At 42.5% G+C, this 13,855-nt stretch overlaps 1 protein-coding gene across 1 annotated transcript; it reads left to right on the forward strand.

The window, feature by feature from the left end:
• The first annotated feature begins 7,888 nt into the window (after window positions 1–7,888).
• LOC113756414 lies at window positions 7,889–8,575 on the forward strand. Its single transcript, XM_027300098.1, has one exon. The coding sequence runs from the start codon at window positions 7,889–7,891 to the stop codon at window positions 8,573–8,575; it is 687 nt and encodes a 228-aa protein (XP_027155899.1).
• Window positions 8,576–13,855: the final 5,280 nt, after the last annotated feature.

The following is a 13,855-nucleotide window of genomic DNA, read 5'->3' on the forward strand; positions in this document are numbered from 1 at the left end:
AAAAAGATTTCCCATCAGCTCCTGTAAATTCTTTTTCATAGGAGATCCAAAAATAATCTGGTAAACTATCTTTTTTCATGTATCGAAGAAGGCAATTAATGGAATAGGCGTAGAATACTTGTCCATAAGAAGATGAACAAGGGCTTGAGGATATATGGGCCTTTTCCATGTTCCTTTGGTTTTGCCATGAGGATTTCTGGCACCTGTAAAGCCAAAAGAGTAGAATCAGTTTGTTCTTCTTGGTCAGAAAATTCAGATTCTAAATCAGAAAATTGTAAATTAAAATCATTCTGAATTTCTGAAATAAGATGTACTCCTTTTTGGTTTTGAGGACAATTTTTTGCAAAATGTCCAGACTTTCCACAAACAAAGCATTTGGATCCTTTCTTTCCTCTGAACTGTTTAGTTCTTCTCTTACAAAATCTCCATCTTTTCCTGAAAGGTCTTTTTGAAAATTGTTTATAGCTTTTGCTGAATGTCTTGAATCTTTTAAACTTTTTCCTACTCTTAAAAGGTCCGCAAGCTTTGCACTTTCCTTTGATAATAAGCTCGGGCTTCTTGCAAGCTTGATCAAGACAAACATCTCCTTTGAGATATTCTCGGATAACCTTTCTGTTGTGACAGAGATCATCAAGAGCTAATAAAACGGCCTGTCTCATTTGTCCTGTTGTGAGATTAAGGATAGATCCATATTTATTATGGATGTATATTCCAGCTCCTTCGGCAAGTGACTTTGGCAGAGAACTAATAAATGCTTGTTTGAGATTGATATCTGCACCAAGAGTATAAAAAAGTTTAGTCATTCTTTTGAAATGCTTACTTATGTCTTTTCGATCATAAGATAAACATTTCATCTTAAAAAATTCTTTTCGCTTGGTTTCTCGGCTTTCTTTGACATCCCCAATAAACATCAGATGAAGGATGTTTATGTTTTCTGAAAAATCTTGTCGAGTCAAGAAAGTCATTTTGTCAGCATCACCAAGGCTAGTCCACCAATCTTTTAAAATTCCTGAGAAATGAGCAGTAAAAGCGGATAAGATTTCAAAATGAGATTCTTCATGAAGATTTTAAGCAGTCATCCAAGCATGAAATTCTTGGAATTTTGCTTCCCATTTTCCAGCAGGAATATTATCAATTGAAAATAATTGTACTCCTTTTGCTTTGGAAAAATCTTGTCTTGGAGGAGGCCTGTTGGTTGATGTTTCTTCTTCTGCTTCAGATTCTGGTTCTTCAACAACTTCAGAATTCATAAGCATAAGAGGAACTCTACCTTATCTTCATCAGAGAATTCAATTGAATCTGGAGATTCATATTCTGATTCAGATTCAGAAAATTCTTCTGAAGAATTAATAGTACTTTGTTCCTCTGTGTCAGAAGGTTGAGATTCTGAATTGTCGTCAACTTTGGAGGTAGTAAGGCAGGGAATTGATTCTTGATGAAGATCCTCTAACATAGAAGATAAAGGATTTTTGAGACAAGCAGTTTTATTAGCTCTTGATGATCTCTATCACAACAGAAAGGTTATCCGAGAATATCTCAAAGGAGATGTTTGTCTTGATCAAGCTTCGGCAGTTTTTGCATGAGGCTGGGTTGTATGTCAATAAAACGCTTTCTTAAGCATAATTTTTGCAAGAATCTTGAACCAGAATCCTCCTAACATGTAAAATATCAGATTATAAAAGTTTGGGTAATTTTTGAAAAATGTTTCTTGAGTTTTCTCCAAGTTGGAAGAAGAAAAAAAACTAGTTTCCTAATCTGTCAGGTTTCTAAGCAGATTTGGAAACTTAAGCTCTGATACCACATGAGCTAAAAGCTTAAGCTGGTAGCCGAGGCCCAGCACCGTACTTATAGTGGATGGGAGCAGTCACATGATTTCACCCCTAAACCCGCCTTGGGCGAGGATCGACCCCCAGACCTTTAACACTCACCCCCACCACTTTCTGGCTCTGATACCACATGAGCTAAAAGCTTAAGCTGGTAGCCGAGGCCCAGCACCGTACTTATAGTGGATGGGAGCAGTCACATGATTTCACCCCTAAACCCGCCTTGGGCGAGGATCGACCCCCAGACCTTTAACACTCATAGATTTGAGGTATTACTTGTAAAAGAACATTCTAGATGTTGGGGATATAAAACCCAGTTCTTAAAGATCATTTTTGCAAGGGTTCAGTGGACGAGTTCGAATATGTCAAAAGAATCGGATTGTTAAATCTAATGGGTTATTGCTTTGGAACTTGGAAAGGGCACTAAAACTTTAACTTTTGGGAAAACTAATATCCTGTAAAGGCTAGTTTAAACATCACAAGTAATAAGGTAGAGATTTTAATTGTTTAACTTAAAGATTAGGACTTCTTCCAGGGATAGATTATGAACAGAAAATTTGTCAGGTGGAGTAATTGGAGATGATGAGGGGATTTTGACAAGGCAAATGAGTGAATCTAGGGAAGTAGTCTTACGAAAGTGGTAGGGTTTCGAGTCTAGTTTATGGAGGTGTCTTTAGTTACAATGCGTATACTTGAAGTTGGGACCAAGACACTAGCAACTGGTTGAATCTGGAATTTTTTCGTCAGATGAAGTAGAAGCTATAAGTATCGTGGAATGAGACGAATTCAGTCCACACAAATTAAGAGTGTTTATTTATGGATAGTTTGATGATATTTTTGTATATTATTAGGGTCACACATAAGGGCTAGCTCAAGGGGTGGAAGAGTAAAAGAAGTTAGTCCACACTATCCTTGTAGTTGTAACAACAAACATTTTATGAATTGGAATGTTATTTTACTATATAAAAATTCGGATCATATATGCTATTTTGAATGGAACTTTTATCATGATATGCTCATTATGAAATGTGTTATGAAATAAAATGTACTAATGTAATGGACCCACTTAATTATGATCATGACTACACTCGGCAGGACCAGGCCCAACTACTATGATTATGAATTCGAATTCGAACTATGACCCTTCCCTTGTGAGGGTTAAACGCTGTGTACACAGAGACCGATAAAGGCATGATCCTCTAATTAAGTTAGTATTTGGTGAGTGTTATGAATTCGAATTTGATGCATAACTGTGTTTGCAAATTTGAATACGACCCTATGGTTCTTTTGTAATAGTTGGAGCTATGAATATGAAGTATGAATTGTGTTGTGTGAGTGCTAAATTATATGTATATGTAACGTGTATGATCTAGCAGGGATAGTAGGTACTTGCTGAGCTTGCAAAAGCTCACCCCCCTTTCTCACCCCATTTTGCAGACAACGATGGAGAATACGAGTTAGTGTTCATGGAAAAAGAGGAAAAATAATAGATGGTCAATGGTTGGATGTTGATATAGTGGTCAAGCTTATAAGTTTAGAAGCGGGGATTTATTTATTTATTTATTTTCTAGTCATGTCTGAGGGATTTTAATACGTTGCATTAGTCCACAAGTGGACAAGTTTGGCTTTTGTTTTCATGATACATTTACTCCTTATGCTAGTTGATGTAGAGCGTGGTTCTATTGGATTTTTTTGAAAGCATCTATCCCAGGTGTTGTTTGCAAGGTTGAGCAGTAAAGTAAGATGCTTTGTGAGACTTCAGGGAAGGGTTTACTCCTTGAGTTTCACGACGTGTTGCATTCCAAATCAGGTGGTCGATTTGGGGCGCGACAAAAGGTATCTCAAGTGAAGGGGTGGTGCGCGCCAAAATGCCAACCACCAAGTTGAAAATTGGATGAATTCTTAGCCTAGAAGAGAGGAAGAAGCCACAGGCTCAACCTCACACCTAAGGCTGAGAACTACTACTCCAAAGCTAGTTCCAAAGATAGACACTAAATGATGAGGAGGTCGAGAGAGCTATCCAAGTGGAGCAAGTGAAGGTGCCATTGGGGCCTATGACACGAGCTTGCGCGAAGAGGTTGAATGAAACACTACAAACCTTGGTTCGTGCGGCCCGAGAGTCAAGTAGAGATCCAAAGGCCATTGAGGGCCTCAACGAAGCTAGAGATGTTATCCTACTTTTGGTCATCCATGAGGATTAGTTGTGTCAAATTCGGCCAGGGGCCCATAATCCATTACTAGTTTTAGTAGAGTGTAATAAAGAGGTCCAACTAGCTTGTGGTTTGGATCTTAGTCGTTGTTTAGTCCTTGGGCCAATGGTCTAGGTCATGTGGGCCACATTAGTGAGTAGCTTGGCCCATTAGTCTACATTACTAGTTCGTATTTAATTTAGAATTTCGGTTTGATGATTAATAAAATATACTTGAGAGTTCTCTCAAAGCTTCATTGAAGCACCTTGAATATCTTAGATTCAATTCTTTGGTATTCAATTGACTTATCAATCTAGGACCGCACTAGATTGTGGCGTCTTCTACCAATACCGAGGTTTGTTGACCACGTGATCAACGGGTTTAGGTGATTCTGCTGCGTTCATTTGTCATCAACGTGAGTCCTAACTTTCTAGATCCTAGCCTTTCTGTACGGGTTGCATCACAAGGTTGGTGCCATTCGTATCAGCTGGTATTGGAGCTAGTTGAAGGTATCACGTATATCCCTTGTTCCTTGTTTCCTTGCGTCGTTTTCTTTGTCTTGTTTTGTGTCAATTCTGTCCGTTGTTGTCTCAATCTGCCCACGTAAGTCCGCATCTATTTTGTAGTCAAGTGTTGTGTCGTCCATCATTCGTGTGTTGTTGCGTCGTAATTCTGTCCGTTGTTTGTCAAATCTGTCCAAGTCTTTCCGTGGCTGTTTGCATTGTTCATGGGTCAAAAAAAATTCTGTTTGGTACTCGTTGTAGCGTCATTATTCTCACTTTTGTTTCTTGAGTTGTAGTTCTGCCCGTTTTGGTTTTCCATTGCTTGGTTGGTCGTCACGTCTTGCCAACTTGTCGTGCTTGTTGTGTCGCATCCTTGGGGGTTGTCGCACCTTGTGTTAAGCCGTGAGGGTCATTAGGGTTTCATTAGGGTTTCTTGAGTTAAAAAAAAAAAAGAGAAAAAGAAGGAAAAGAAGCGGCTGCCGTGTCTTCCTCTTGCTTGTCCGAATTAGGGTTCTCAATTCTTGAGAGAGACAAAGTGAGGGCTATCCGAACTTACCTTTGTTACCTTGTGCGACTTAGTGACTTGTTTGTTTGGGAGTTGTGCAACCATTTTGATAATCTTGGATTTTGGAAACAACCCAAAAGTGTTTTGAGTAGTTTGGCAAGTGCATGAAATCTGAGTTGGTTTCTTTTTTTTTCGGCCAAACACAAAGTTACTTGCGGCCATCTAGGTCAAACCTAGCAGCCGCACCTTGTGTCTCATTATTCAAAAAAAAAAAAAAAAAACAGCAAGCAAAGCATTTGTTTCGGCCAAGCCAAGAAAATTCCAGAATTTTATTGCCAATCATTCGAAATACTACATAGTGTGGCCGAACTACAAAGCCAAAGCAAAAACAACAAAAACAAAATCAAAAGTTTTGGTCCACTACTTCTTGAAATTCTTGAACCCTTTGAGCCTTGGAAGCTTGTTTCACTCTCCTAGTGAAAAGCTTCTTGTATTCTCTTGTGGTGGTGAAGGGTTTCCTTAGTTTTGGAGTGTATTTCTTGGGGACATCTTGGGTAACCCGTTGGGGGGGAGCCTGAGGAGGGTTCTCACCATCTTGATTGTCCATAGCGAGTTGATCTTGTTTTAAGGGAGCCGAATTGCCAAGTTGTTGAGATCATATTTGTCGTACTTAATTATTGCATTGGGGGTAGAATGCCATGGCCATTAGGGTATTAATAACCTAAGGCCAGCCGTGATCCTTGATTGTCTGCCCAAAGCCCAATTGGTATCCTAATCTTGAAAGGTTTCCTAATCTTGCAAGCTTCCAAAATCAACCTACTAAATTTTCTCCCTACTCCTACATTTTAGCCGCCATTCTTACCTAGATTTTAGGGTTTCCTTAGCCATTCATCTTACACATTCCAAACCGCCACCTTGTTCCTAAATTTTTAGGGATTCTTTTCCTACACTTTAGCAACATTTTCTCCTACCTTTTAGCCTCCATTCCAGCCACCACCCTTACCTACTTTTTAGGGATTTCTTTCCCCTACATTTTTGGCACTACTTATTCCTACTTTTTAGGGGTTGCCTTAACCTTTTTCTTACCCTTTTCTATTCGGCCACTCTTCCTACATTATACGGAGTTAATCGCCACCATTTCTTTCCATTAGTTGCACATTCGGACCTACTAAACAAGCAAGGCAGCTTGCGTTTCTAAAAAAAAAAAAGAGTAATTTTCCTTTTTTTGGTCGTGTCTTTCCTTCATTTCTATCCGTGCCTTAGTCTTCTTTGTTTCCTTTCATTTGAGTCGTGCCATTTCCATTGTCCCTTGAGTCAGTCATTCTATTATTCTCCATTCCATTGAGGATTGCCACCCTCTCGTGCTCTAAAATTGGAAGTTGATTATTTGCCTGGGAGGAGTTCTAATTTCTTCAAGGTAAGCTATCAGGAGGGCTTGAGAGCATTGGCGAGATTATTAGCGTTCTCTTTGAGTGACATACACGAGAGCTGAGTGTACACATGCGAGGGAGTGATTGAAGCATACATATCTATACTTGCTTTGCTACTAACTTTTTGCAGGTTACCTACATCATGTCGGACGGAAGTGAACCTTCCAAATTTGACCCCAAATTGAACAACCTAGCATTGATGGCGGAGTTTAAACGCATGCTTAGGGAGTCTATGGAGTCCCTACACCAAAGGATGGACCAATTGGAGCTTTCTCAAGCTCGGTCCAACACTGCCCATCGAGATGCTCCGCCTCGCAAGGAGTTGGCTTCTAATAGTGAGGAAGATGACTTCATCCGTCGGCCGAAGCAGGACTATCGGCGAACAAATGACAGATTAAAGGGGGTCAAGATCAAGATTCTCTCATTCCAAGGCAAGTCTAGTCCAGAGGCTTACCTAAAATGGGAACAGCGAATCGAGATGGTATTCGAGTGCCAGGACTACATCGATGAACAAAAAGTCAAACTGGCAACCCTCGAATTCACCGATTACGCTATTGTCTGGTGGTAGCAGGAGCGCACTAGCAGGCGCCGCAATAGAGAACGACCAATTAGTACATGGGAGGAGTTACGAACCACCATGAGAAAACGGTTCGTACCCAGCCATTACTACCGTGATCTATATCAGAGGCTCCAGACATTAGCTCAAGGAAGCCGCAGTGTGGAGGATTACTATAAGGAGATGGAGATCACCATGCTCCGAGCAGACATTGTGAAGGATAGAGAGGCTACCATGGCGAGATTTCTTAACGGTTTGAGACCTGAGATCGCCGAGTTGGTGGAGTTGCAAAACTACGTGGACATGCCTGAGTTAATTGATAAGACATCCAAGATCGAGAGGAGACTTAAGAGGAGGGGTAACCCTCGCAACCCTAGTTTCTCGGCCACGCCTCTTTGGAGGGGCAATTCGACCTTCGAGCGGGAACGGCCTAGTACAGAGGTGTCTAAGTTCACTCCTAAATCCGAGCCAGCAAAGCAGGCACCAAAGGTGACCACCAAGTCTCCATTCGACTCCTCCAAACCACGAAACCGCGACAAGTGCTTCAAATGCCAAGGATTTGGACACATTGTTTCTCAGTGTCCCAATAGGCGTACCATGATTGTCCTACCGAGCGGAGATGTCGTATCTGACGACGAGGATGAATTCGCCGAGATGCCTCCATTACTGGATGAGGGTGAAGATTCCGAGGTGGAGGTTGAGGCCACTAATGAGTAAAAAGTGGGTGTTGCTCTAGTAGCCCGTCGGGCTCTTGGAACCCAAGTTAAGAAAGTGGATGACGCCCAACGTGACAACATCTTCTACACACGATGTCATGTCAAGGGAAGGGTATGTAGTCTCATCATTGACGCGGGTAGTTGTACCAACGTGGCAAGTACTCTCATGGTGGATCATCTTTCTTTGCCCACGTTGAGGCACCCTAGCCCATACCGCTTCCAATGGCTCAATGAGAGTGGCGATATCAAAGTCACCAAGCAAGTGGTGGTGCCTTTCCAGATTGGGAAGTATGTGGATGAGGTCCTTTGCGACGTCGTTCCCATGCAAGCTTCTCACATTTTGTTGGGACGGCCATGGCAATATGACAAGAAGACTACACATGATGGTTTTACCAACAAATATTGCTTCTTGCACCATAACAAGAAGATGACACTTGTTCCTCTCACACCCCAGCAGGTACATGAGGACCAACTGCGATTTCAACAGGAGCATGAACGAGAGTTGGCCAAGAAGTCAATCGACCCTAAAGCAATCATTAAGGCACCGGCCGAGAGGACATCTGCCCCTGGAACATCTGGTCGAGTGGAGAAACGGCCTAGCTTGCTTGCCAAGAACAGGGAAGTTCGCAAATTACTTTCATCCAAGCAAGTTGTTTATGTCTTATATTGCAAAGAAGTGATTTTACTCTATCAAGAAGCACTTAGTGACTTACCTCCTGAAATCTCTTCTTTGTTGCAGGAATTTGAGGACGTTTTTCCAGATGAGATCCCAAGTGGCCTACCACCACTCAGGGGGATCGAGCACCAGATCGACATCCTTGCCAAACAGACCGGCCTACAAGATGGGCCCTGAGAAGACTAAGGAGATCCAACGGCAAGTAGATGAGCTCTTCGAGAGGGGTTGGGCTTGAGAGAGCATGAGCCCAAGCGCAGTCCTAGTCATCCTCGTCCCAAAGAAAGAGGGCACCTGGAGGATGTGTGCAGACTGCCGCGCCGTCAACGCTATCACAGTTAAGTATCGTCACCCTATACCTCGTTTAGATGATATGCTTGACGAATTGTATGGTGCAGTCATTTTCACCAAGATTGATCTTAAAAGTAGCTACCATCAAATGCGAATGAAGGAAGAGGACGAGTGGAAGACGGCCTTCAAGACTAAATATGGTCTGTATGAGTGGTTAGTTATACCTTTTGGGTTGACTAACGCTCCTAGTACATTTATGCGCCTTATGAATCATGTGCTACGCCCGTTCTTAGGTAAATTTGTTTTTGTTTATTTTGACGATATTCTGATATACAGTAAGAGTCCTGAGGAACATGTAGCACATGTACGAGCTGTTCTTGATATTTTGTACAGGGAGAGGTTATTCGCTAACCTTGGCAAATTTACTTTCTGCACTAATGAGCTTATTTTCCTTGGTTATAAGGTTAGTGCACATGGCATTAGAGTGGACGAGAGCAAAGTCCAGGCCATCAATGAGTGGCCCGTGCCCAAGACCATGAGTGAAGTTCGGAGTTTCCATGGCCTTGCGAGTTTCTATCGCCGATTCGTGAGGGATTTCAGTACTATTGATGCCCCTCTAACTGCCATTATCAAGAAGGATGTGAAGTTCGAGTAGGGGGAAGCTCAAGAGAAGGCGTTCCAACTCCTTAGACACAAGCTCACACACGCACCCTTATTGTCCTTACCTAGTTTTGATAAAACTTTTGAGGTTGAGTGTGATGCTTCTGGTGTAGGAATTGGAGCCATGTTGATCCAAGAGGGAAGGCCGATCGCGTACTTTAGCGAGAAGTTGAATGGTGCTGCCTTAAACTACTCCACCTACGATAAGGAGATCTATGTTTTGATTCGTGCACTGGAGACATGGCAACATTACCTGCGGCCTAAGGAATTCGTCATCCACACTGATCACGAGGCACTAAAGCATCTCAAGTCTCAACACAAGTTGAGTAAGAGACACGTACGGTGGGTCAATTTTGTGGAGTCCTTTCCCTATGTGATCAAGTACAAAGCTGGCAAGACCAATGTCATTGCCGATGCACTGTCCAGAAGGTATGCTGTGATTGCTTTACTTGATGCTAAACTCCTTAGATTTGACCTTATCAAAGAACTCTATGATACCGACTCTGATTTTTCTGATATCTACAAGTCTTGTGCTAAGTCGGATCAGGGTAAGTTCTTCATACATGATGGAATTCTGTATTGTAATGACAAATTATGCATTCCATCATGCTCTGTTCGTGAGTTACTAACCCGTGAGGCTCACGGAGGTGGTTTCATGGGACATGATGTGTGCACGAGTCTCGGCCCACGCAATAACCCAGTCCGAGTTCCATTGGGCCCAGTCACACGTGCACGGGCCAAGCTCTTCAAAGAATCACTCCAAGCCCTGGTTCGAGTCGTCCAAGACCAACATGGAGTTCACAAAGATATTGAGGGCTTAGAGAGAGACAATCAAGCCATTTGCACCATGATCCAAGCCCACGAAGACTCAAGTGGGCCTTCAAGAGGACCGGCCCTATAGGGCCTTAGCCTTAGTATTTGATAGATTGGATTAATTTGTCTTCATAGCTCATTGGGCCGGCCCATCTTGGACACCAAGATGGCCGAACTCTTTGCCATTGTTTCCTTAGGTTTTCTTAGTCACTTTGGCCTATAAATAGGCTTGCTTTGTAAGGTTTTAGGGTAGTCGTTTTATCAATAAAATTGGTTTAATTCGTTCCTTCTTCTAAGAAGAGAGTTCGAGCACTTTAACTTGCTTTGGCAAGGGTTATTGAGCAATCTTGCGTCCTGTCCTCGATTGTTCATCCGACCTATTCCCCTGGAGTATTCACCTTCATCGGAGTGTCGTCTACCACATAAATCAAATCGTGTCGTCCGTTTGATTCTAGGTCCCGCGATCCAAGCGTTGGACAACCTTGCTAGATCCTTGGGCAAACGTGCTACGTGTCTCGAAACAAGTTGATCGAGGAACGTATCAGGACACTTTGGTGTCACCAAGACCAAGGAGTTGTACGCTTTAGTGAGGGCTTTGGAGACTTGGCAACACTATCTTCGCCCTCGGGAGTTCGTGATACACACTGATCGCGAGTCATTGAAGTACCTCAAGGGACAACCCAAGTTAAGCAAGCGACATGCCAAATGGGTAAGCTTCATTGACACCTTTTCGTATGTCATTAAGTATAAGACTGGCAAAACCAATGTAGTGGCTGATGCATTATCACGTAGACATTCGTTGCTTGCCCTTCTGGATGCCAAGTTACTAGGGTTCGAAATGGTTAAGGAACTCTACACAAATGATCATGACTTTGGTGATATCTATGTTGCTTGTGTTAAGAACCCGCATGGAAAATACTTCTTGCATGATGGATTTCTATTCCATGTAGATAAACTGTGTGTACTAATTCTTCCATTGTGAATCTTTTGATTCGAGAGGCACATAGTGGTGGTCTCATGGGCCACTTTGGCATCACCAAAGACTCCTGGCCATAAAGTTGCAAGAGCACTTTTACTGGCCTCATATGCGTAGAGATGTTGAACGCATGGTTGGTAGATGTGCTACTGTCACAAGGCAAAAGTCTAAGACAAATCCCATATGAGCTTGTATACCCCATTACCTATCCCTCAACCATCCTTGGGTTGTTTGGTCTATGGACTTTGTATTAGGATATGCCCTAGAATCAACAAGGGTAATGACTCCATACTTTGTTGTGGTTGATAGATTCTCTAAGATGGCTCATTTTATTCCTCGCCACAAACTGACGATGCATCTCATATGCTAATATGTTCTTCAAAGAAATTGTCCGTCTGCATGGCTGCCTAAAACTATTCGTCAGTGATAGAGATGTGAAATTCTTGAAGTTAACTTTTGGAAAGACTTTGTGGTCCAAACTAGGCACTAGGTTATTATTCTCCACCACTAGTCCATCCACAAAGCGGGAGTGGACAAACTGAAGTTTGTCAATCGCACCACTTGGCACTCTACGTTCGGGCCTTGATTTAACAAGAATCTTAAGACTTGGGAAGAGTGCCTCCTCACATGTTGAATTCGCCTACATCGACTGTTGCATAGTGCCACACAATACTCCCCTTTTGAGATTGTTTATGGCGTTTCAACCCCGTTCACCCCTTGGACATTAAGGTGCCCTTACCTCCTCTGACCACAAGCTTAGATGGGAAAGAAAGCTGAAATCTGTGCGAGGTTCATGAGGCCGTCCGAGCAAACATTGAGAAGCGTACGCAGCAATACATCCAGCAAGCCAACAACCACCGTCGCAAGATGATTTTTGAGCCTGGAGATTGGGTTTGGCTACACTTGAGGAACGAACGATTTCCCAAGCAACGCCAAAGCAAATTGTCCCCAAGAGGTGATGGACCATTTCGGGTACTCCAACGAGTCAATGACAACGCATACAAGTTGGAGCTACCTGGGGAGTACACTGTTAGTGCAACCTTCAACGTCGCGGACCTAAGCCCATTTCTTGATGAGGAGGATCCAGATTTGAGGGCAAATCCTTCTCTAAGAGGAGAGGACTGATGTGTGACGAGTCTCAGCCCACGCAATAACCCAGTCCGAGTTCCATTGGGCCCAGTCACACGTGCACGGGCCAAGCTCTTCAAAGAATCACTCCAAGCCCTGGTTCGAGTCGTCCAAGACCAACATGGAGTTCACAAAGATATTGAGGGCTTAGAGAGAGACAATCAAGCCATTTGCACCATGATCCAAGCCCACGAAGACTCAAGTGGGCCTTCAAGAGGACCGGCCCTATAGGGCCTTAGCCTTAGTATTTGATAGATTGGATTAATTTGTCTTCATAGCTCATTGGGCCGGCCCATCTTGGACACCAAGATGGCCGAACTCTTTGCCATTGTTTCCTTAGGTTTTCTTAGTCACTTTGGCCTATAAATAGTGATACGAACTCGACCCAACAAGAACCTGTCTTGAAGAACCGAATCGATCAGGCAGCGGAAGGATCTATCTTGACCAGGTTATGGATACAAAGATGGAAAGACCTTACGACCCCTCTAATCCCCGTGACTACGAACTTGTTGATATTATCTCAACCCGTAACCAAACGAATTAGTGAACCTCAGGCAAGTGTAGAAGGCGCCACAATTCAACATGGTCTTGAATTGATAAGCCGAAACTTGAACAAAGGAGATACAACTCACTTTGTATCAAGGAACGCTCCCAAAGGAACAAGAAAGAGAAAACTCTCAATTTTTATTCATCTCATCATTGTCTTTTCAATAATTAAATAAAGTTGGCTATTTATAGCCTTACAAGACTCAAAACCCTAATCTAAATTGGAAACAATACAAGCTTCCTTATTTGACTTGACACAACTTCCTAAATAAATTTGGAAGTAATTAACTACTTCTCTAAAACTCTAATTTAATTAGAATAGGGAACTAACTGACTCAATTGGCTTAACTATGGTCAACATGACCTTAGCCTTTATTCCCTAATTCAAGCGACTTACTTAACTCTCAATTTGGAAATCAATCAAGATATCAATCAAGATTTGGAAATCAATCAAGATACCAATCAAGATTTGGAAGCCAATTAAAATTTGGAAAATTTGGATCTTTAATGATTCTCGAGCCCGATTGCACCATCAACCATCATTAGAATGTGAAGACTTGTAAAATGAAAGGAATCCATGCAAATCTTCATGTTCTCATCAAATAGGCTTGCTTTGTAAGGTTTTAGGGTAGTCGTTTTATCAATAAAATTGGTTTAATTCGTTCCTTCTTCTAAGAAGAGAGTTCGAGCACTTTAACTTGCTTTGGCAAGGGTTATTGAGCAATCTTGCGTCCTGTCCTCGATTGTTCATCCGACCTATTCCCCTGGAGTATTCACCTTCATCGGAGTGTCGTCTACCACATAAATCAAATCGTGTCGTCCGTTTGATTCTAGGTCCCGCGATCCAAGCGTTGGACAACCTTGCTAGATCCTTGGGCAAACGTGCTACGTGTCTCGAAACAAGTTGATCGAGGAACGTATCAGGACACTTTGGTGTCACCAAGACCTTGTGTGCTTTACAGGAACATTTCTGTTGGCCACGCATGAGGCGGGATGTAGAGCGAGTGGTGTCACGCTGCATCACCTGTCACCGTGCCAAGTCCAAG

This window comes from Coffea eugenioides, unplaced genomic scaffold, assembly GCF_003713205.1.
Source record: "Coffea eugenioides isolate CCC68of unplaced genomic scaffold, Ceug_1.0 ScVebR1_2299;HRSCAF=3302, whole genome shotgun sequence".
Lineage (NCBI taxonomy): Eukaryota > Viridiplantae > Streptophyta > Magnoliopsida > Gentianales > Rubiaceae > Coffea > Coffea eugenioides.